A 24,899-nucleotide genomic window follows, 5' to 3' on the forward strand; every position below is an offset into this window, starting at 1 on the left:
CTACTTCTAGTTCCAGTATGACTTTTCCTACCTTATCAAGTTCTAGAAATATTGTTTGAACTGGGATCTTATCACCTATAACCTTTTTTAAGCTTGAAACATGGAAAACGGGGTGCAATCAGAAGATGCAGGAAGCTCCAATTTGTATGCCATAATACCAATATTTTGTAACACCTTGTACAGACCATAATACTTGGATGATAATTTATTATCCTTCTTAACTTGCTTGAGTGACATTTGTTTGTATGGTTTTAGTCACAAAAATAATGAGTCACCTACATCAAATCTTCTTTCGTTGTGATGTTGATTTGCTTGAACCTTTTTCTTCTTGATATGTCCTTCTATCTTGAGAGTTTGAGTGGTAATTCCTACCAATGCATTATAAGATATGGTCGTATTCTCTGAATGTGTTTCATTATCCTCTATCCATTGTCCCATTGACCCTCCTACCCACACTTTCTCCACTACTCCTCCATCCTTTTTCCCGGAGAGCGAAGATCCGGCTACCCCGACCTCCTTGTTGGCATCTGGTGGGCACCATTACCTCCTGCGATCCAGATCTAAACCAAAAATTCTTGGACTGGGCTCCTCCCCGGGTCGGCATCGGAAACAGAAGAGAGGCCGACCCTCCCGAATCACATCGGCGAAACTATCTGCGGTGGCAGATGTGGCATCGGGTCGACAGAAAACAATTGAGCGGGCACTTAGAGCAAATGAGCCCAGTACCAGAGTGATCCCATGATCTGCCTCTCTTTTAACTGTCGGGGTCTTGCCAGCCCTAAAAAACGTTTGGCTCTCAAGAGACTGATTCTTGAATCAAAATGTGATATATTATTTCTTCAAGAGACCCTCTGCCCCTCCGAGTTTGCGGTCCGATGTATTCTCTCCTACCTTCCTGGTTGGCACCTACATGGGGTAGATGCCTGTGGTCGATCTGGGGGCATGCTCATCGGTATTAACCCTAAATTGCATAGACCTCTCTCGGTCTGGGGAGGAAGAGGGTTCCTTGGCATGGACATCACTCTGGGTGAACTAGGCCTTCCCATCAGAATCCTCAACGTTTATGGACCTAATCAGAACAGGATTGAATTTTGGCAAAAGCTCCTCTCAGCTGGACATATTACACAGAACACTATCATTGGGGGTGATTTTAATTTCTCCTTGGGTGTTGGGGAGTCCTGGGGGCCATCTTCTCAAGGAGATCCTATCGCGGATCAAATGAATATGTTACTTGAAGGTCATCAGCTTGTGGACATACCTATGAATAAAATACTACCTACTTGGCACAATCAACGGACTGGAGAGGCAGCCTTAGGTAGGAGGCTGGATAGATACATGATGCATGAGGCGCTAATCCAGATACTCCCATTATACAGACAGTGGGTTAGCAATGGCGGTTTGTCTGACCATCATCCCATACTCCTACAAATCAGTGGCAACATTCCGAAACCGCGTTCCCCCTACAAATTCTTTGCCGGCCATCTACAGGACCCAGCATACATCAAGATGGTCACGGATTTCTGGACCACTCAATCACAGTTGAGAGAAGGAAGGAAAGCTTCGGACTTTTGTGACAGGCTTAAGAAGCTCAACAAATTGTCCGAACTCTGGGCTAAGCAGAAACGGAATAGAGAGGAACAGCACCTGAAGGATCTGGAAGACAGAATAGGCCTATTAACTGATGAAAGGGGATTAGGTTACCAATCGGATGGAACTAAAGCAGAGCTCTGTCTCCTGATTGAGGAAAAATCGAAAATCCTGAAGGAAAGAGAAGAACTCTGGCGTCTGAAGAGTCGCGCCATTTGGCTCACAGCAGGGGACAACAATACCAAATTTTTTCACAATATGGCCAACGGCAGAAAGGCAGCCAACACTATCTGGCAACTTCCAATGGAGCCTGATGGATGGGCTACCACCCATCATCAATTGGCCAGGCTGGGGATTGCACACTTTAAAGGTCTCTTTTCGGCTCCAAATACAGTTAACCTCCCAGAGATCATCAGGCTCGCTGGCAACCTTCCAAGATTTGTGTCACAGGAGGATGCAGAGGATCTTTGTCTTCCGGTCAACGAACAAGAGCTTGAAAGCACGCTTAAGTGGTTTAAAAAGGACAAGAGCCCAGGACCAGACGGATGGCCAGTGGAATTCTACCTGGCTTTCTACGAAATGATGAAGGTCGACCTCTTGGCAGTGGTGGAGGAAAGCAGAATCTCGGGCCATATACACCCTCCCTTAAACCAAACCTTCATAGCCTTGATCCCCAAATCTGACGAGCCTTCCTCCTTCAATGACTTCCGGCCTATTTCCCTCTGCAACTGTCTCTATAAAATTATAGCCAAAATCATAGCCAACCGCATTAAGCCAATCCTATCCACTCATATTTCTGCTGAGCAATTTGCCTTCCTAAAGAATCGACACATTTATGAGGCTATCGGTACCGCTCAAGAAGCCTTACACTCCATCAAGCACAAGAACCTGAAAGGCATCTCATTGAAAATTGACCTTGCCAAGGCATTTGACAAAGTTAACTGGCTATATTTGAAGATGGTACTCACTCACTTAGGGTTTCCACATAATCTCATTAATTGGATCATGGGCTGTGTTACATCGGTTTCATTTGCTATACTTATCAATGGTGCGGCCACTGCTCGCTTCCATATCTCCAGGGGGATCAGGCAAGGATGTCCGCTATCACCATTACTTTTCCTTATAGTAATGGAAGGGCTGAGCAGGCTCATAGGGGAAGCCAAAAGAACAGGAGACATTAGCGGTCTTAAAATCACAGAGCAATTTGCTCTCACCCACCTCTTGTTTGTGGATGACATCTTAATCTTTCTGAATGGCAGTATCAGAGACAGCACTGCCCTCAATGATATCCTACTTCTCTTTTGTAAAGCTACGGGTATGGAAATTAATGAACAGAAATCCACCAGGTCCATGATGAACTGCTCACAGCAGGAAGGCCTACTTGCTGACCATTTCTTCCCATTCTTAGAATGCCAGATGATAGATGGATTTAAATATCTGGGATTTAGATTGAAGCCGGATGGATATAAAAATTCTCACTGGTTATGGCTCATTAATAAAATTGAACGAAGGATAATGGGTTGGCAACACCGCCTATTGTCAAAAGCTGGCAGACTCCTCCTGATCAAGACAGTACTCGAGGCCACCCCTGTCTATTGGATGTCTCTGACCTGGATCCCTAAAGGCATTATGAACAGGATTCGACAAATTTGTACCCGCTTTCTCTGGAATGGAAACAAAAAAGGTACGGTATTTGCCTGGACCAAATGGACCACTATTGCCTTGCCAAAGAAATGGGGCGGCTGGGGAATTAAATCTCTACCGGAATTTGCTCTTGCTCTTACAGCCAAACAGGGCTGGGCCCTCACCAAGATGGACAGTCTCTGGGCCAAAGTTATCCACTACAAATATATTTGGCCTTCCTGCTTCACGGAATGGCTCCGCAGACCTACTTGGAACCTACAGGGCATATCTGTGGTCTGGCGTGCCACCCTAAAGGCGATGCCCCTCATTCGTGACAATCTACTTTGGAGGGTGGGAGATGGAACACAGGTACGTATTGGACTTGATCCCTGGCCTGGCTCAGGGAATGCTCATATTCTACCCAGAGAGCTGATTCAACACCTTAACAACAGAGGCTTCAAATTCTTAGCTCAGATTGGAGATCGTGAACGATCCACTATTTTCTCCCAAGCTTGGATTAATGCCGGGCAAGGACTGATCCCGGAGGAATGGACGGATCAGTGGAATGGCTATATCCGTGCGCTTATTGAATCTCACATCAAACTTCGGGAGGCGGAGGATCAACTTATTTGGGCCCCTGCCAAATCAGGGACATACTCCCCCAAGATAGGATATATCAGCTTAATGGAAGCCAGGAAACCTGCTAATTTGCTTGGCTGGTGGAAAATCGTATGGTCGCTACAGGCGCAGCCCAGGAATAAACTACTCTTATGGAACATTCTGGCAAACAAACTGCCTACAGGGGATAGACTTAAGAAGCGGGCCATTGCTGGACCTACTTGGTGCACATTATGCCAGTCAAATGAAGAATCATCGAACCATCTCTTCCTTCACTGTGAGACTACTAAAGGTATCTGGCAGCAGGTCTCACAGAATCTGAACATCAGAATGATTTGGCAAGGCGAGGATACTACTTCTGCTTGGGTAAATTGGTGGGCTGCATATGCCACCGAAAAGGCCCAAAACCTCCCAGCTGTGATATCAAGTTTCATCTGGCAGTGTAGGAATGGCTGTATCTTTGAGAATCGTAGAGTTGACCACCATTTTCTCTCAACTTCCATTTGTGCCGCATACAATGAAATTCCATTTGAAAGCTCGTCCATCCGTACTAGAATAATACTGCCTGAAACCATTAATAAGGATATGCCTTGGGCATATTTTGACGGAGCAGCGCCGCCACAAGGGTGTGGAGGAGGGATTGTACTTTATATTAATGAGACACATTACTTTTATTTGAGACTGGGTCTGGGACCGGGATCGAATAACTTTGCGGAGCTTATCACTTTGAGACACCTTCTCTATTTCGCCCTCTCTAAACATTGCAGACAAATTCAAATTTTTGGGGACTCTAAGAATGTGATTGATTGGATAAACAATAAAACTAGCTGTCATGCATATACTTTGGAACATATCTTGGAAGAAATTGTTTTTCTAAAAACACATTTTGACCAGATCACTGTTTCTCATATCTACAGGGAAAGAAATGCGACTTCTGACCAGCTTTCGAAAGAAGCGGCGGATCGGCCTCTAGGAGACTGGCTGATCGAAGAACACACACCAGCTGGGATACACAGGTTCTATCATCGTCCCTACATCGACGGCCCGCTGATGGGGGATCCTCCCCCACACTAGTTTTTGCAACTGATATTTGGGAGCTTCTTTTTGTATAACAGGAATCTTTATTACCGGGTATATTGTATGGACATATGTATGTACATATTCCTGTATGGCCTTGGGCCTTATTATCGAGATTTTTTGGGGACTCTGTATCTACGGGTGAAATACAGTTCATGTATTCACCTAGACTCACTTTGGATATTTATATCTAGTTTCTACTTTGTAACGTGGCTCTGGCCACTCTACAGCATATGCCTTGGCATCTACAACATGTAATATCTATTAACAACTTTTTAATAGAAATTACGAACTCTATTTTCCACGGAAAAAAGATATGGTCGTATTCCTTTCTTGATGCTCAATGTGATATTTTACTTCTTGAACCTTTTTCTTCTTGATATGTCCTTCTATCGTGGGAATTTGAGGAGTGGTAATTCTTGCCAATGCATTACAAGATATGTTTAGATTCATTTCTTCTTTCTCTAGGGTTGGTTCCTTGTGTATATCCTCTTCTTTTGATGTTTCTTGATCATTTTCTTAATCTTCACAATAGATCTAAAATAGTTTCCTCTCAGCACACTTATGAGCTTTAATGTATTTTCTATCACAAATGCAACACATTCCTTTTTCTCTTTTTCCTTCCAATTGTTGTGGTGTAAACCTTATTGGTTGTGGAAGGATAGGGGAAAAACCACCTCCATATTTGTAGTTGTGAGTGGGAGGGTTCCTTGTTTCCATAACTTTACTTTCAATTTTTCTTGCCAACTTGAATGCCTTCTCCAATGAATCAAGTTCCCAAAGACGAACCTCATGTTGAATGTTATCGTTTAAAGTCCCATGAAGACATCAATACTTTTCTTCTCTAGAATATCATTTACCCTTATATTCAATTTTTGAAAGTCCTCAATGTGACCTCCCATTGAACCCTTTTATTTGAGATTTATCAATTGGATAATGAAGGTGTTGCTCTTTGTATCGTCATAATGTGTTATCATTTCCTCAGTGAAAATTGACCATGTGATAAGTGGTTTACCAGAACAAAACCCTTTATACTATAAAAATTGATTCAATTCTAAATATAAAGATGCAATACATACCTTTTGCAATAATTATACATCATGCAGATCAAAATATTGCTCCATTTATAGTATCCATGTTACGGGATCCTTTCCATCAAACTTCCTCATATCGATCTTTTCTTGATTTTAGGCTCGATCGATTTTGAATCTATTGTATATCTAAAATTTCAAATCTCCAAGGTTTGAAATTGCGACATGTGGTACCACTCTGTGTCCTCTTTCTAGAGCCACCATTTTGATTGAAATTTGATTCTCCAAGAAATATTTATGCCCAATCTTCCAATATGTCTCTAATAAGACCCTATTTGGCAAGTTGTAACATGAAAAATAATATTGATTTTGAGTCTAAAATGTTATGCAAACCTTCTAGCACAAATTGGTGTTGCTAACAAGAAGTCAACCTAAAAAAGGGTTTTCAAACCCCTTAAATGTGTATAAATAGAGGTATCTTTGACCTCATTAATCGTGAATTTCGATCTCTCAAAAGAAGAAGTTTGATATGAAGCTAGGAACAAGGATAAAGTAAGAGAAAAGATCTAGGAAGCAAGGAGAAATCCAGAAGAAGAAGAAAGTTTTTTTTTGGGCTCTATTCTCTCACACATGTTTTAGTTAGGGTATTTGTAGCTTTTGGAAGGCTGAAAATTATAGGTCCAAATTTCAAATAAATGTTGCAAGTCAAAGTTGGGGCCCGAAGTTGCAGCTGGAAGCTGGCTGATGCTGAATTTATTCTCGTTGGTATGGTTGATCTCTGATTGGAAGGACTTCTTGGAGGGATGACTTGGTGCTTTAAGGAGGACTTGGTCTAGGGATTTGGGTCTTGGTTTTTCTCATTTGAAGTAGATTCTATAAGAAGAGAAGTGATTTTATGGGTTTTCCCCTTGGAGGGGTTTTCCCCTACGTTAGAGCCTAATTTTTGTGTGCATTTTCTCTACTATTTTTGCATTTGATAGTTGTATGATGAAAATATCTAATAATGAAACATAAGAAGATAAATAAATTTAAAAGAAATTATTAAGGTTTATGAGAATTTGAATTTGTAGCCACGCTTATACATTATGCAACAAATAATAAATGAAACAATTAAATAATACATTCTAATTCCCATTTCTTGATCAATATGCATATAGAGGAAAACTGCAACAACCTCATAAAAGAGTATATCCATTCAATTATTTGTTTACAAACCAATCCAATAAATGAATAATAAAAATAAGCATATCAATTTACATCATAAACATTAATTCAATTCATATGCAAAAGATAACATTATCTTAGTTATAAATTTCTGGAATAAAACCAGAAGAACCTAGAACAAATATATGCCCACATAAGCTATCTATCTCAGGACACAAGTCACTAAAGAGAGTTGTTGATCATATAATAACTTCTTAAAATTGAATGAACGTAAAATAGAAAATAAATGCAATAAAATTGTTAATTGTTCATGGAATAAAATCACACAAATAGTAAATCGTTATCTCTTGTATTTTGAGAAATCAAAGTACATAGAAAGCAATGGATAATAAGAATCAATTCTTATGGAACAATGGAATCCACAACAAGTAATTGACTAAATAAAACCAAGTCTCAAAAATGTACAATTTTATTCAAAAAATATTTCAAAGTCACAATAAAGTTAAAGAGCCCTTATTTTCTCCAAAATATCCCTCTATAGTACTACATGTACCACCCTATACTATAGAAAATAAAGATTTTATATATAGGTCAAGAGACCTCATTGTATGAAAAAATAATCGTAAAAGGTCTCTAACTACCTATTACAAAGTAATTCAAAATGTTTACTTGTCCTCCTAACTGAATTGTAAAATATAAAAGAAGAAGACAAATGATTGATAGGGAATCCATGCAAAACTCGCAATACGTACATGTCGATTGAGAATATCCTCCTTTGTAGAATCCAAAGCCAATATTCAATAAACATGAAGGACTTTTTGCAACAAACAAATCATTATAAAACATTATATTGACAACAAGATAGGGTTTATACAGAATCAAGGATTTTGTAGCTACCCTTTTTTCAAATTACTAAAATAAATCAAATAGACACAACCTTGAAACATTCAAAAATACCAATGACATATAACATTAAAATCATTACATATTAGGACCAAATTCATATATATCAGAACATATAACTAGTTTTACTTCGATGACATGATGCTAATATGTGTATCTTTAGACAAATATTTTTTTTTTGTGTTGGAGGATTTTTGTTTGCTATGTCTTTCCCTAGCTTGAAATGAAGCTTTGAGTTGATTATTTTAATGAGAAAGTTATATAATAAATAGTTCAAGATGTCAAACAGTGAATAATTATTGTTGGTGCCAATGGATGTTCAAAATTGACTCATTGAGTGGATGTTGCTTCGACAACCGTCATCATAATAAGTTGCACCAGAAGACACTCTCAAATCATCTTGCACCTAGGATTTATTTCATTTTAACAAGGTTTAGGATTAGCCTCGAGATTGATAAAAACATCCTTTGCAGGATTATTCTTATGAATGTTTCATCTTAATCATGTAATTTTCCTCTGCATCTCTTTAATCTTAACTTTAGACTGAGAATTTTCTTCTGTCTGATTGATCTCTTCTTCATGTCTAGGGTTTGTAGGCATAGGTTCAGGCTGAGGTCTAACCCTAGAGGACTTCATTTGTTCTTTATCTCTAAATTCATTTGTTAATTATTTATGACATACAATGATACCCTTGGAAATTCTTCTAGTGTGCGGGTAGGAGTAGGCCATAGGGTTTCACTATTGTTATCATCTGAAACACAAGGCTTTGCTTCATGGAATAGTTCTTCAGAATCATTCTATAATGAATGATAGATTGTGATTCAATAATATTATCCAACAAAGTAAATTTTTTCAAATGAAGTCAAAAGTGGATTGTACAAAATGATATCATTAATCCATTAAAACTTATCCCTTAACAAAATGCAAAAATCGAATTGCATGTAACTATATTCTACATTGAACTCTCTGAGGTTCTCTTCTTCGATAGGCCCAAGTGGTCCAAGGCCATAGAGAACTAGTTAAACTTTTGGATGATGGAGGGACGTGACTATCACCCATTTTATTTAGGCAACCACTTGTGGGTTATCTATTTGTTTCCTTATTAAAAAAAATATGTCTCTAAATTTTACTGAGAAGGCCATACTTTCTCAATTCATTCATCATATTTTGTATCAATTTCCATTCTCAAAAAACCTTAGCATTACTTCTAACTAATTTCTTGTAATGAAAAAGTTCGTATATCAAACATACTACTTCAGAAGATCTAGTATATGTAAATATCCATTGTAGGACGAGTAAAATATATTATATGAGAAGTGTTGAATGTACAAGTGATATGTGATTGTTACCAATGAAGTATAGTTATATACTTGGGTAGGTGCATCTTCATGATCACTCATGTCCCATTAAACATGCCTCTTCAGTAATAGATACTAATTAATGTTTCATTAATTAATCATTACTATAATTACATTAATTTTTATATAAAGTATATTCATAACATTTTCTTCCTCTTTGAAAAGCTTCATCCTCAAATCTTATTACTAACAAAGTGTGTCATTTTTTTCTTTATATTATAAACTATTCACATGTTTGAGAATTCTTTGAGCTATCATCTTTGTTGGTATAAGATGATAAGATCCTTGGAGTGATAAATAAAATTTCCAAAATGTGAAGGGATCTCATCGTCCTAAGTAAATCTTCTATGGAATCTTGCGGTGACTGGAAACTTGTTATGATTTTTTATCGCATAAGTGAATTGTACAAACTTCGGTATTCTTTGGAACATAAAATTGTTTTTTATGTTCTAAGTGATAATGATATGTAGATTTATTAAAATGTCTTCACTTATGATTTGGGCATCAATAAGGATTTCTTATGGTTTGACTTTCCCTTATCATGTGTGTGGTAATTTACTTATTTACTTCAGGTACTTTTGTTTTTGAGTTGGCTATTGAATCATCACTTGGAATTTCCATTGTTTGAATTGCAACGTCTAAGAAAGTATTCACTTCATTTCGATTTGGATTTATCTGAACTTTGAGATTAATGGGATCTATGTTTGTTTCCTTTTCTTCAACTGGACTCAAGACATCAATACTTCTTTCATGAAAAGTTGTTCTAATTTGTTTTTCAATGATTCCTGATCATCCTTGAGTTTCTTCATTTGAGTGAGTATACTTCGATTATGTTTTTTGAGACATAAGAGTTAATCATTTTCTCAATCAACTTTATTTTGACATTCAAGATTCTCATCTTTAAAAGACTTGATTTGTTCTAATAACCTTTGATTCAAGTGTTTTAAGTGCAATTTTTCTCCTTCTTTCTTTGATAGATTCTCGATGAATTTCTTCTTAATACATTCTTTTTCTTCTTATAAGTTTTTATTCGTAGTTTTGGACTTCTTGACCTTATCAAGTAATTTTTTATTATGATCTCTTAGACGCCAAATTTCTTTGTTACATTTTGTTCATTCTTTGTAAAATCGATCTTCAAGATCCTTCTATTTCTTTTTTGATGCCTCATTTTTTTGTTGAATTTCTATGAGCTCTTATTTTAATGTTTTAATTTGTGTATCTGGATTACCTTGATATTATTCAAAAGTAAACAATTTCCTACATGTTGGAGAAAACACTGTGTGATTTTTAAAGAATGATGAATGCTCATATTCTGTTAAAAAAAACATACATTTGGTCCAAAACGTAGAATTATGTATGGAATCCATAGCTCCTCCATTCATATTTTAATTAGGATCCATTCTTCCTTTGACTTGAATGATTGAAACTGATGAAAGGTTTATATATTCTTTGTTATGAAACCATCTCACAAAAAGATAGAAAAGATAGATCAACGCCTTAGAAATAAGCCTCTTCGAGGGGGTAACCTCCTTTACATTACACAAATGAACAATTCTTAGATGATTCAAATGACACAACCTGATTTCTATATATAGGAGTCTAAGGGGTCACAATATAACCAAAGCTTACCTAACAATAATAATATAAAGACACAAAAATAACAATAGTGGGATTCTATGGGGCACAATAATAACAATATGGCAACAATATGGGCACAACAATAACAATATGGGATACAACGAAAATAGTAATGGGAGAATCACTAGTATTATAGGGACCTAACATACCCCTCCCCTTCAAAAAAGTTTTTTCCTCAATGCTTGAGTAGTTCTAGATGCTTCTGTATAAAATTCTCATCCTCCCATGTGGAATCTTCAATGGGTAAGTTCTTCCATTTGATGAGATAATTTGAATTTGATTGATTTCATAACTGTTGAGTTCTTATTTCCTTCACTGCTTCACGTTCCAATATGATTTTTCCTTCCTCATCAAGTTCTGGAAATATTGTTTGCACTAGAAGCTTGTCACCTGTAACCTTCTTTAAGCATGAAACATGGAAAATTGCGTGCACTCGGGAAGCTGCAAGAAGCTCAAATTTGTATGCCATAGTACCTATATTTTAGAACACCTTGTACGAACCACAATAATTTGGTGATAACTTATTATCCTTCTTAGCTTTCTTGAGGGACATTTATTTAAATGGTTGTAGCCGTAGGAATACCCAATAACCTACATCAAAACTTCTTTCACTACGATGTTGATCTCCTTGTTGTTTCATTCTATTCTGCACCAAGGTGAGGTTATCATTTAAGAGTTGGAGAACTTGTTGTTGATGCTCGATGTGATCTTGCATTTCTTTAACCTTAGAAATTTCTATTAAATATGATGGATGGTGGATGATATCCATAAAGTTCCATAAATTGGGTCACATTTTTTGTAGTATGGAAGGAAGTGTTATACCACCATTCAGCTAGAGGCAACCATTTTACCCATTGTGTATGTTTATCAGATACAAAGCAACGAAGGTATCCTTAGAAACATTTGTTTACTATCTCAGTTTTCCCATCATATTTTGGATGATAAGATGAGCTATGAGCTAAATATGTAAGAAGACAAGAAAATAATTTTGTCTAAAAATTTCCAATGAAAATGGGATCTCTATCACTTACAATAATCTTTGGCTTTCCATGTAACTTTTGAATTGTTTCTTTAAATGCAGTAGAAATTGTACTCGCTTTAAATGGATGAGATAATGCACAAAATTGTGTATACTTGGTAAGTCTGTCAACTACCACTATGATGACACTCTTTCCTTCAGAATTGGGTAAACATGTGATAAAATTGATTGAAACCTCCTCCCAACGTTGGATTGGAATGGATAAAGGTTGTAATAGTCCTGGGGTCTTATTGTTTCAACTTTATTTTGTTGATAAACCAAACATTTTTCCACAAAATTTTAATATCTGATTCAAGGTCATCCCAAAAAATATCCTTCTTAACCTTGAAAATCTTGAGTGCCCTCCTAACAGAGAGGTGTGCAATTACCTAAGAATCTTCTGTTTGAGTTGGGAATTCTTACATAGGTATAATCGATCCTTGTACCATAAAGAATCATTTTTCCAGCTACATGTATCAGATGTACTGGGATCTTGTTGTAGCTTTTGAATGAGTTCCCACACTTCCTCCTCATTCTTCCATTCATCCCTTCCTTTGTTTATCTAATATGGTTGGATAATAGAAATGGTGCAAAGAAATGCTTCCACATCCTCATCCTTTCTTAAGAGTGCATCTGCCACAACATTTTGCTTCCCTTTCTTGTAGATGATTTCAAAGTCATAACCCAACATCGTTTTGACCCATTTTTGCTGCTCTTCTTAAGATAATATTTGTCCTAAAAGGTATTTAAGACTATCATGATTTTTTTTTACCTTGAAGTGTCTTCCCATTAGGTAGGGTAACCATTTCTTAAGTGCATGTCATATTGTCAACATTTCCTTCTCATAAATACTTTCATTTTATTGGACGACTTTTAAAAGAAATGGTTCTTTCTTCTTGCATTAAAACAACACCAATTCCATTTCTTGAGGCGTCACATTCCACAATAAAGGTTTATGTGAAGTCCAGTGTAGCTCGGACTTGTGCTTGGAACATTACCTCTTTAAGATGTTCAGAGGCCTTCATTGCTTCTCGAGTCCATGAAAATGCATCTTTCTTCAATAATGTTGTTAGAGGTGCTACTATTCTCCCATAATTCTTAACAAACTTGCAATAATACCCTGTCAACCAGAGAAATCCTCGTAGATGCTTTATGGATTTGGGTATTTTCCATTCCTTAGTGGTTTTAATTTTGCTAGGGTCTACCTTAACACCTTCATGAGATACAATATGACCCAAATATTCCACCTCTTGTACTCCAAAGAAACATTTGGAGATTTTTGTGTATAATTGTTTCTCCTCCAATAGTTTGAGCACCATGTCAAACATCTTGGACATGATCCTTCCAAGACATGTTGTAGATTAGTGTATCATCAAAAAGTACTACCACAAATTTTATAACGAAGGGTTTGGAAATGGAGTTCATCAAACCTTGAAATGTAGAAGGTGCATTAGTAAGGCCAAAAGGCATGACCAAAAATTCATAATGACCCTCATGAGTTCTAAATGTTGTTTTTGGAACGATATCCTGAACGAAGATAGAACTTGGTGAAGTAAATTGATTCATGAAATTCATCCAATAATTCATCAATGACAGGAATGGGAAATTTATCTTTAATAGTGAGCTTGTTGAGCTTCCTATAATCGGACACATGCGCCATGATCCATCCTTCTTGTCAACCAATACTACTGGAGTGGAGAAATAACTTTGACTAGGCCGAATTATACCAGTCTCTAGCATTTCTACAACCATATGTTCAATTTCACTCTTTTGGACATAGGGATATCTGTAAGGCCTGATGTTTGGAGGAAAACTTCCTGGAATAAAATTAATAGCATGATCATGATCACGAATAGGTGGGAGGACTTTGGGAGTCTCAAATACCTTGGAATGAGTTTCCAAGTCTTTTTGGAGATCTAGAGAAATGGATGATTTCGATGTGGGAACCTCTAGTGAACATAATTGTGCAATTATGCCTCTTATTTCTTTCTTTAGAAGCCTTGTCATTCAGTTAGAGTTTCTTATCTTTGTTGGTTTCCCTACGGTACCCCTTAATTCAACTTCCTTTCATTCTGAAGAGAATTTTATGAAAAGTTATTGAAAATTAAAAGTTATTGTACCCAAGGATTGTAGCCATTAGACTCTTAGTACAACATTAGCACCACCCATTGGAATGGAAAGCATTGGGCTATTCAATACATATTCTCCCATGAATACCTTGATATTATGGCACTTTCCTGAGCAATTTATGGTTCCTCCACCTGAAACCATCGCTTGACACTCTGATGCTGGATATAGAAATAAATTCAATTCCTTGGCTATCTTACAACAAATAAAATTATGGGTACTTCCAGAATCAATCAACACTATTACCTTTTTCTACTTGATATGCCCTTCTATATTGATAGTTTGAGTGGTAATTCCAGCCAATGCTTTACAAGATATGGTTGGATTCATTTATTCTGTTTCTAGGATTTGTTCCTTATGTATATCCTTTGATTTTGATGTTTCTTATTCCTTTTATTCATCCTCTTCACAATCTATGCAAAATAATTTCTTTTGGGCACACTTATGACCTTTAGTGTATTTTCTATCACAACTATAACAAAGCCCTTTTTCTCTTTTTTATTCCAATTCTTGTGGTGTCAACCTTGTAGGTTGTGGATGGCTAGGGGCAACAACACTTCCATCTTTATTATTGTGAGTGGTAGGCTTCCTCGTTGCCATAATTTTTCTTTCCATTTTTCTTGCCAACCTGAATGCCTTCTCCAAGGAATTTGGTTCACAAAGGCGAACCTCATGTTGGATGTTATCTGTTAAAGTCCCTATGAACACATCAATCCTATGCTCCTCTCGAATATCTTTTACCTTTATATTCAATTCTCGGAAGTCCTCAATGTGTTCCATCATTGAACCCTTTTGTTTGAGATTTATCAATTGGCTAAAAAAAGTGTTGCTTTTTGTATCCTCATAATGTGCTATCATTTAATCTATAAAAATAGCCCAAGTGAAAATTTCTTTATGAGGGAAAATCCATCAATACCATACAAACTGATTTAGTTCCAAATATAAAGTTACAATGCGTACCTTTTGTGTGTTTTGCACATTATGGAGATCGAAAAATTTCTCCTTGTGTAGTATCCATGTTCCGAGATTCTTACCATCAAGCTTCCTCATATTGATCTTTGGAACATGGTGGTTCTTCGATCTAATGATAGAGTCTATAAAATCATGATTAACATTTATTTTGTTCTCATCATGAGTTTTCTTTACTACCCTTTCGCCATTAGTAAGCATTTATTGTCAAAACTTTGTCAAAATTGTCGTCAAGTCTGTCTTCAAATCTTCCATGCCTTTAATTAAATCATCCATCTTAGCTTCCACTCCATCCATCTTAGCTTCCATGTCGTCCATCTGAGCTTTCACGTCATTCATCTTAGCTTCTACGCCTTTCTTTAAACCACCCATCTTAGCTTCCACGCCATACATATTAGCTTCTACGTCTTTCTTTAAACGATCCATCTTAGCTTCTGTTACTTTTTGTGCGAGTGAGATTTGTTTCACTTGGTCTCATAATGTTGATATATCATGTTGCATTTCTTCGTCTTCTTCATGAGTCATGCTAGAGATTTCAGGTTTCTTACTAGGTGTTTCCATTTTCTTTCTTTGGGGTATCAATTACTGATAATAATGCATCTCTATGCCCTTTTAATTCCTTCAAACTAAATTTTCAAACCAATCTTATGCAAAAATTTAAAAAACGCTACACACCTTTTTTCACTTTGTAGGAGCTCGATATTAAATCTAATTTATCTCTGTAATTTTGGATCTCCAATCTTTGACATTTCTTCCTCTTGTATCCCTCTCAGTAATATTTCTAACCCTACAAGTCTAACCAAGATTGGATTCTCCAATGAAGATTTATGCCAAATATCCCATGATGACCTCAGTATACACTAGTTCAGTGGAGTGAACTTTTACAACGTGCCACTGGTCACCATTTCAAACTTAGGTTTTGAAAATAATACGCAAAACAACTACAGTCTGTCCTCTTTCTATAACTTCTTACGAAAATTCAATTTGATGCTCAAAGTGAAATTTATGATGATTTTGCCAAGGTCACCTATTTGGAATGTAACTCAGGGATCTATAAAAACCCTAACTTCCTCAGATTATATCTCCAAAAATATAGTGAGACAAGATCTGAACTTCGAGCCTGAGGTTCAGATCGATTCCATCTCTAGTGGGCTTTTTTTTATCTTCTGAAACTTTGTAGCAAAAATGTTATAGCGAAAATTCCATGATGACCTGTTTGGAATAGCAAAACCCTAGAATCCAAAGCTCTGATACCACATGTTATGAAACCAGCTTACAAAAAGATATAAAATTTTGATCAATGCTTTAGAAATAAGCCTCTTCGAGGAGAAACCTCCTTTACATTACACGAATGAACAATTATTAGATGATTCAAATGACAAAACCTCCTTTCTATATATAGGAGTTTAAGGGGTCACAATATCACCAAAGCCGACCTAACAATAATAATATAAAGGCACAAAAATAACAATAGTGGGATTCTATGGGGCGCAACAATAACAATATGGGGACAACAGGGGCACAACAATAACAATAAGGGATACAACGAAAATAGTAATGGGGGAATCACTATTATTATATGGACCTAACATTCTTCGTGTGAGTGTGAGCAACCAAATTCTTCAAAATATGATAAGTTTCCTTTTTTATTTGGACTTAACAGCTTTATAAATTCCTTTAATATTTTTTTTAATTATATATAATAGTTAATAGTAATAAAAATAAAAATAGCTTTATTTATATATAAGTATATAATTATTAATTAGAATTATATAACTATAATTATATAACTATTGAAACATGTTAACTTATATTATGAAGTGACATCAGGGTGGTACGTGATGCTCAAGGCATGACTTTCAAGGTGAGGAAGAGGCACTTTGTTAGGAGATGTCTAGCCACAGGGAAATACAAAAAGTTTTGTTGGCTAATAAACAACATAACATGAAAAAACATTGTTTCATGTAGAGGAATACAAGTGATACCATAGAATAATTTTTCACGCTGTGTGACAGAAAAACGTTGTGTCACTAGGTTTTATGGCACCGTACAGTGGCAACAATGGGTGAATAATGTTTTTGAAGTGTACCTTATTTTGTAGCACTAAAATAAGGTAGATAAGGACTAATGTTAGGAATATAATTTATATAAAAATTAATGTAAATATAATAAAGATAAATTAATGAAACATTATTCAATAATTAATACTGAATAGGATTTTCTAATGGGACATGACTGATCATGAAGAGGAACCTAGCTAGGTATATAAGCACGCCTTATTTGTGACAATCACATATGACTTGTACATTCAACAATTCTTATATAATATATATTAATTGTACTACAATGGATATTTACATATATTTGATCTTTTAAAATATTTTGTGCATATACCAACTTTGTTCGTTACATTGGTATGAGAGTTTTTCGATCCTCTAAGTGCTCAATTGTTGTAGAAAGCCAGTATGATGTGGTCTTTGGTTATCAAAATTCACCAACCTTGTTGTCATCAAAGTGTTTCACTGCAAGAGTTGGAGTTTATCCATTTCACCAACTTCATGATTCAGGCCCTTGAACACACACACACACACACATATATATATATATATCGATGATATAAAAAAATGGGTCAAAACATTAAAAGGTGTATATATTATTAAAAAAAGAGTCAAAAGAAAAAGAGACTCTTGAAAAGGGAAAAAAATAAAGAAGGAAAAACATATTAAAATAAAATAAGGTTATATTAAAAATCGAAAAATAAAACACAAAAATATATATACAAACAAAAAAATAAACTTATGAACTTTCATAGCCCACTGCACATACAACACCAAAACCACCAAACCCACCATTGGTAGCCATGAACCACATAATCATAGCCCTCCTGACAGGCCACTACCACACCTCCACTATAACCACTCCATTCAATATTCTAACAGTCAACTCTCATACCCTATTGTACCACCTACTCCAACAATTCCATCATTGCATATATGAGACATGATCCCACAGTCTATCCAAGTCATCACTGCTTCTATAATCTACAACATCGACACATTCATCCCAGTCACCTTAGTCCTCATTCACGTACTAAGAGCATGTAGTTCAAACAATGGAAATTCCAAGTGATGGTTTAGTAACAAACTCAACAACAAAAATACCTTAAGTAAATTAGGAATTTTCCACACACATGATAAGGAAATTTCACACCAGAAGAACTCCTCATCAACATCTAAATCACAAGAGCAGAATTCTCAATCAATATACATATTAGTATCATTCAGACCACAAAAAAAACATAGTTTCCAAAGAATATTGAAGTTTGTACAACCCACTCATGTGATAACATATCATCACAAGTTTCCAGTCATTGCAAGATTCCATAGAAGATTAACTTAGGATGATCAAATCACTTCTTAATTCAACAATTTTATTTATCACTCCAAAGATGTTATCATCTTGTATCAAAAAATATGACAACTTAAATAATTCTAAAAGATGTGAATAACTTACAAGATAAAGAAACAAATGACACACCTAATTATTAATAAGCTTTGATGAAAAATCTTTTCAAAGAGCAACGCAATGTTATAAACATAATTTATCTAAAAATTAGTGTAAATGGAGTAATGATTAATTAATGAGACATTAATTAGTAATTAGAGGCATGTCTAATGGGACATGACAGATCATGAAGAGGCACCTGCCTAGGTATATAAGGAGGCCTCATTTGTATCAATCACATATCACTTAGACATTCAACAATGCTTATATAGTATATATTACTTGTAACAAACAAAGTAACAATACATATTACCAATGTAATGTACAATGTTTGTATACACAATAGACTACTTTAGAAGATCTGGTATATAAATATCCATTGTAGGACAAATAATATATATTATATAAGAATTGTGGAATGTACAAGTGATATGTAATTGTTATAAATGAGGCCTATTTATGTACCTAGGCAGGTTCCTCTTCATGATCGGTCATGTCCCTTTAGACATGTTTCTTCAGTACTGATTACTAATTAATGCTTCATTAGTTAATAATTACTATATATTTACATTAATTTTTATACAATTTATATTCACAACATGTCCCTTCCAAGATCTTCAACTATGCAATAAATAGGAAAAAAACATTAGTAATATTTGTTGCCCTTCCAAGCTATCCACTCAAAGAGTGAGAAAGGAAATTGCAAAATAATACCTTTCATAGGTATATATGAATACATTTAATCAAATTATATATATTTACAGATAAGTTATGTTGTTTCTTAATTGGAATAGTCTGGCACCAGAGAGTACAAATCGTAAGTTATAATAATGTTTATGTTTATGTTGTAGATATAAGTTTCCTTATTGAATATATATATATGAAAAAAAAAAAATTATGATTATAAATGAAAATTGTTGATATTTCTTGTGATCTCCCCTACATCAATTCAAGAAATTTCAAATACTAAATAGCTTACATATTTAAAGTTATGTTTAACCTTTAACATTTAATTAATACAGTTATAAAATTACAGTCAAATTATCAAATGGAAAAATGTGACTCAATGTTTACCTTTTGGCATTTGCATAATAGAATTATTAAATTACCACTCAAGAAAAAAATATGGTATCATATGAATATATGTTTTTGTTTTCACCTTTGATTAATATAATTATGAAATTTCCTTGTAGGTTAAGAGAAAAAATGGTAGCATGTGAATATATGTTTGTATTTTCACCTTTAATTAATATGATTATGAAATTTCCATGCAAATCATCAAATAATAAATTGAATCATGCGAATAAGTAAATTCATAAAATATATGGGTATGTTACAGTCATTCATTTTAAAAGGGCGAAACTGAGGCATAAACATATATCAAGAACATTTTCCAATCTAGTTGTGCTAGTATATGTAGTTGCGTATCTTATCATTCTATCATTCGAATTATGAGCAGAACAAATTAGACCACAAAATCTATTTGAAAGAAGTGTTACATGGAAAATTCAAGAGTGGAACAAACTAGACCACAAAATCTATTTGAAATAAACATTGCATGGCAACTTAGTCCCTGTCACTCAAGTTAGAAATTATGCTTTCAGAAAATATGCATATAAGATTTTTCTGTCTAGATTAACTCACAATCGTTTGATGGATCTAGTGAATTTGAGCCCTAGCTATAATGATAACGATTTAGGATAGTTAGCGGAAACAAATATCACATGAGGAATGTATATCTTAAATGGGCACATGTTGAAACATAAATTTCTCAATAATATTGAAAAATAAATATTTATATTTTAAAGTTAAGCATTACAACTTGCATTGATAAATTCTAATCTAATAAATTTTGATAGTTGTTCCATGGAAAGGACTAATAAATGGACATATAGAGTGGATAAATTAAGTAACATGACTTGCATAAATTTTGGTAGGTAGTAGCCACTAGTACATTAGCATGTTTACATTTTTAATCCTACATATTAAAGTCTATTGGAAAAAAATCATAATAGTGGGAAAATTTTATTTATTTACATCTTATTCGTATCCATTTTTTATGCGAAGACTTTTTTAAATTATGTCATACAATGACTAATGGTAAATATCTTATTTATCTTAGTATGAATTATTTTTAAATATTTTAATTTCTGTTTTTTTTTAGCAAACCTTAACAATAAAAAAATCATTGCAGAAATATCTAAAATCATAACATGAAGATTGTAATTGTATCTAGATATTAGAAGTTACAACAAAAACTCCATAAGGAAGTTTCCCATATGGAATTGCATTTTGCAAATTTTACAATAACATCTTCAAATTGTGGACCAATCAAATATTCAAAAAATAATTTTTTTAATAATATTGAAAATGGAATATTTATTTCTTGAAATTAAGCATTATAACTTTCATTATTCATTTCTAAACAAATAGTTGTTAAAACGAAACTTGATTGTTATAGTTCTTGCTTGGCTAAGACTAATAAGGAGAAAACTAGAACACAAAATCTATTTGGTATATTTTGAATATGGGAGATTTTCCTTGGGTTTTTATAAAGGGTTAAGGATGAATTATGTTCTATCACTTTTTTTGTTATTAATGGATGGAATTATATATATATCATGATGTTGAAAGTTAAGAGACAATCCAATACGTAACAAAAGAATCTGAAAATCATTGGCTTTCACCATCTATATCTTCCCTTCAAACAAAAAAACAAAAATTCCCTTTATCTCTTGAAATATTTCAATGATGTAAATATGAATAAGAGAATGGTATACATAGACTTTACCTCTACCCCATCACTAAAATTGTGAATTCTCATTGACATAGTAGGGAAAGAAAGAACTTCTTTAGACAAACATCAACTTTCTCATTTAATTCTCATATCTTATGGAAATAACAAATTCACTAGGAATATTGAGATGGTTATTGTATGTTTCACATAATAAACTCTAAATTAACAATATTGATTAAAGCTCTATGGATTTCCAAATCAATGATCAATATTGGAGCACCCATTATTTGAAGAGGAACCAAAGGGATATGAACTAAACCATGTTGTTTGATCCTATGCCAAGGGTGAATCTATAGTAGATAAAATAAGATTAACTAAAGTTACATACAATACCTTTATACCACATGAAGGTGGGTAGCATTTACTGGCCCCATGGAATCTCAAAATCCAGTTTCAACATATGAAACATCCTTAGATTTATTTTCTTTTTTTCTTGGCTTAGATTTAAATTCCCTTACAAGGAAGATAGCATTGGAGGTAAAATATTTGGGAGAAACATCCGACCCTTGAATTAGGATAAAATTATGAGATCCTCAAATATAATTTACAATAATGCAAGGTAAGTTGGCAAAGGACCATATTTACTTATTTCATAACTGTAATATGATACTATTTGCAAGACCATAACTAGCTTCAATAAATTTTTGCTTTAATTCCCTAAAAATGAGGTAAATAATATAAGAAATTGTAATATCCCTATGTGAATGTAATAAGTTAGTTAGGACTATATTGTGTCAATGAGAATAGTAGGAAAAGGCTATGGGAATACATGGACATGTTATGAAAATAAATAATTTGAATAAATAGATAAGTAGAAAAGGGCAGAAATATTTGAGAATGAGACACCTAGAAACAAGGTTCTTGCCAAAATAAAAGAATAAAATCTCATTGATAAATGAGAATTTATAAATCATGATAAGAATTCTATAAGAAAGTTATGTATAAGATTAATGGATTGCATACAAATATCCATTAAGTTTCTTTCTGGAGAAAGATTCTAAGCTTATAAAATCCTAAATGAACCACGGGAGAGAAGGATGGGCTTTTATGGAGAAGCCTAGGCCAGTGGATAAGAATATCCACGAAAGTGGGATGCTACAAAAAGGAAACCTTATCATGAAATAAAAGTATTTAATACTTGAGAAAGGGATCAAGAGGGCATTGATTCCCTGCAAGGAGATCTTAGCTCGGGGGTGAACTGGAGGAAATAAGTTCAAGGTTCAGTGGAAAATGGTGTCACCTTCCCGAGATTGCTCCTTCTCAATGGATTTCTCGTTAGATTGTTTATTGCTTTTTATTTAAGTTGGTAATGCATAAACTTTGAATAAATGTTGCAATTGTTTGGAAGGTATCTGTAGGATTTCTTTTGTAATTGAAAATTGATAATATGAGTATAGTATAAAATAAATGTTATGTAGGTTTGATTTGTAGATGCTCATAATTGTTAATAATGGCTATGCATGCAACTTGATAAAGTGAATGAAGGAACATAAAGATATTCAATGGAACGCTTTAATGATAAATTCAATATATAGGTAACCTAGTGCAGCCGATTATTGCCACGATGATAGTTTAATCACACATATTCCCCTATATCCAGAACCATATTTACAGTAAATAGAGAAGTTTCAAGGGTAAAGGTTGTGAGATTAGCCCTAAGATGAACTTACTTGGGTATGGCATTAAACCATTTAATTTTAAGATACTAGACCCCTAATGAATCTAAAGGGAGGTGGTTATATGAAAACAAATATTGAATTAAAATAGAGTCATTACTCATGTACTTTTATTTGAGTAATCATAGAGACAAATTGGAATTTCGGTACCTCCATCCCAAGAAGGAAGTTCAAAGCCATAAGCACTAGGTATATGGAGGATCATTGTACCAAATACTCTCCTACAGAGGGGAGGATCTGTTCCAAAGCTTTGTAACATGAATGCTCCTTTCCTACACAAACTTCTATCTTATAGTGAGGAACTTCCACCACTCAATTCCCGCCAACTACTTGCTGGTGAAGGACATTACTATACTTAGTTGCAAAAATTTACTAGGCCGTAGGAGGAATAAGAGAATTGCTAATTGGAAGCAAGGTATAACTCTGTATTATAACCTCAAAAGGATGGTTGATCATGTTAGAACTGTGTCACAACGATAATTTAGCATAATTAATAAACAACTTATTGCACCCTATACCCTCGAGACCAAAAACCAATTTATGTAGCTAAACCAAGAGTATTAACAAACAAAAATCACAAGAAGATAATGTCAAAGTGGAGGAAGGAGAAGTGATTTGTAATCTGTATATACCACTTGTATATTCTCTTGGGCCTACAAAGCCTTAAACACAATTGGTAAATGAAGCACTCAAATACCAAAATTTGTTGAAAGCGATTTTGTTATGAGTGGATATGAAGATCATACTTGCAAATGCAGTTGAAGTAGGCTATATGCAAACCATCAAATTTCCTGCATAAAGAATTTCTCACAATATTTCACGAGTGTATACCTTATGTTAATTGGGAAGCATGTCTAGATAATTCGAGATTTGGAAATCTTGAAATAATATATTTATAATATACCTATAGGATGAATGAAGTATTTTATCATTGGAGGTTTGCAACCAAATATCATTCTGCGGGATATATGTTTAACCAAAAATATAGATAACCACTATTGTTCTCTTGGTAGTATAGATGACACGATTTGTTGATGATGCTTAAATTATATTCTGCCATACCGTGTGTGACTAGTTTCTGGCTCCATGCAATATAGTTTGAAACGTAACCATGTATTGACAAAAGTCAACTTAAAAGCCATTTTCGTCTACTGCGTTGGTTACTCTCTCAATGGTCGATTGACTCAGAGCGGTGTCGATTGACACCAGCTCCAATAGTGAGAGGCCGTGACACTCCAGAGAGACATCCAAGGCAATTGTATTACTAAATCTATTTTTCTAATTGATAGATATTTCTACCTTCCACAATTACACTCGAAATTAAGTTACTTCTTGTCATACGACACTAGATGTGACGCCCTCGAGTCTCGGGCAGGCGTGCACGATGGGCGGGCGCCCTCGTGCACGACGGCGGACGCATTTTGGCAGTGCGACGAGCAGATGGGCGGACCTGACGATGGGTGGACCCGACGAATGGGCGACCCATGGGCGACCCGCGTAGCGGGCAACCCATGGGCGACCCGCACCCGGTGGACGGACGAGCCGAGCGATGAACAACGCGGTGGGCAGCACGGTTGTGTGGACGCGGGCTTGGTTCGATGGGCGGGTGCGTTACAGCATAGGCGAGCGCGGCATACGACGGACGGCAGAACAATGGCGGGCAGCAAGCGACGAAGTGACGAGCTGAGTGCGACATTACAGCGGGCGGACGCCGGTTGCCATGCGACGAACTGTGCGACAAAACAGCAAACGTGGTGCGACGAAAGATATGACGAAATAACACTTGGGCCGAATATGGCTAAGTGTTGA

The 24,899-nt window shown here is 35.1% G+C and overlaps 1 protein-coding gene across 1 annotated transcript; it reads left to right on the forward strand.

Moving 5' to 3' along the window:
• The first annotated feature begins 388 nt into the window (after nt 1–388).
• On the forward strand, nt 389–24,899 carry LOC149170674 (uncharacterized). The gene is made up of 4 exons (XM_089425682.1): nt 389–730; nt 847–4,454; nt 4,746–4,844; nt 24,380–24,899. Exons 1-4 carry the CDS (start codon nt 389–391, stop codon nt 24,897–24,899), a joined length of 4,569 nt encoding a protein of 1,522 aa, XP_089281808.1.

The sequence above is a fragment of the Pinus tabuliformis genome, chromosome 4_2, assembly GCF_031772625.1.
Source record: "Pinus tabuliformis cultivar Carrire ecotype Pingquan chromosome 4_2, CPIR1, whole genome shotgun sequence".
NCBI lineage: Eukaryota > Viridiplantae > Streptophyta > Pinopsida > Pinales > Pinaceae > Pinus > Pinus tabuliformis.

Excerpts from the sequence above, each read along its gene's own strand:
- LOC149170674 (XM_089425682.1), top strand. The coding sequence starts at position 389 with ATGGTCGTATTCTCTGAATGTGTTTCATTATCCTCTATCCATTGTCCC. Across the intron at positions 731-846 it reads CAAATGAGCCCAGTACCAGA|ACCCTCTGCCCCTCCGAGTT; the intron begins GTGATCCCATGA and ends TTTCTTCAAGAG. Across the intron at positions 4,845-24,379 it reads ACACCAGCTGGGATACACAG|ATATTTCTACCTTCCACAAT; the intron begins GTTCTATCATCG and ends TCTAATTGATAG.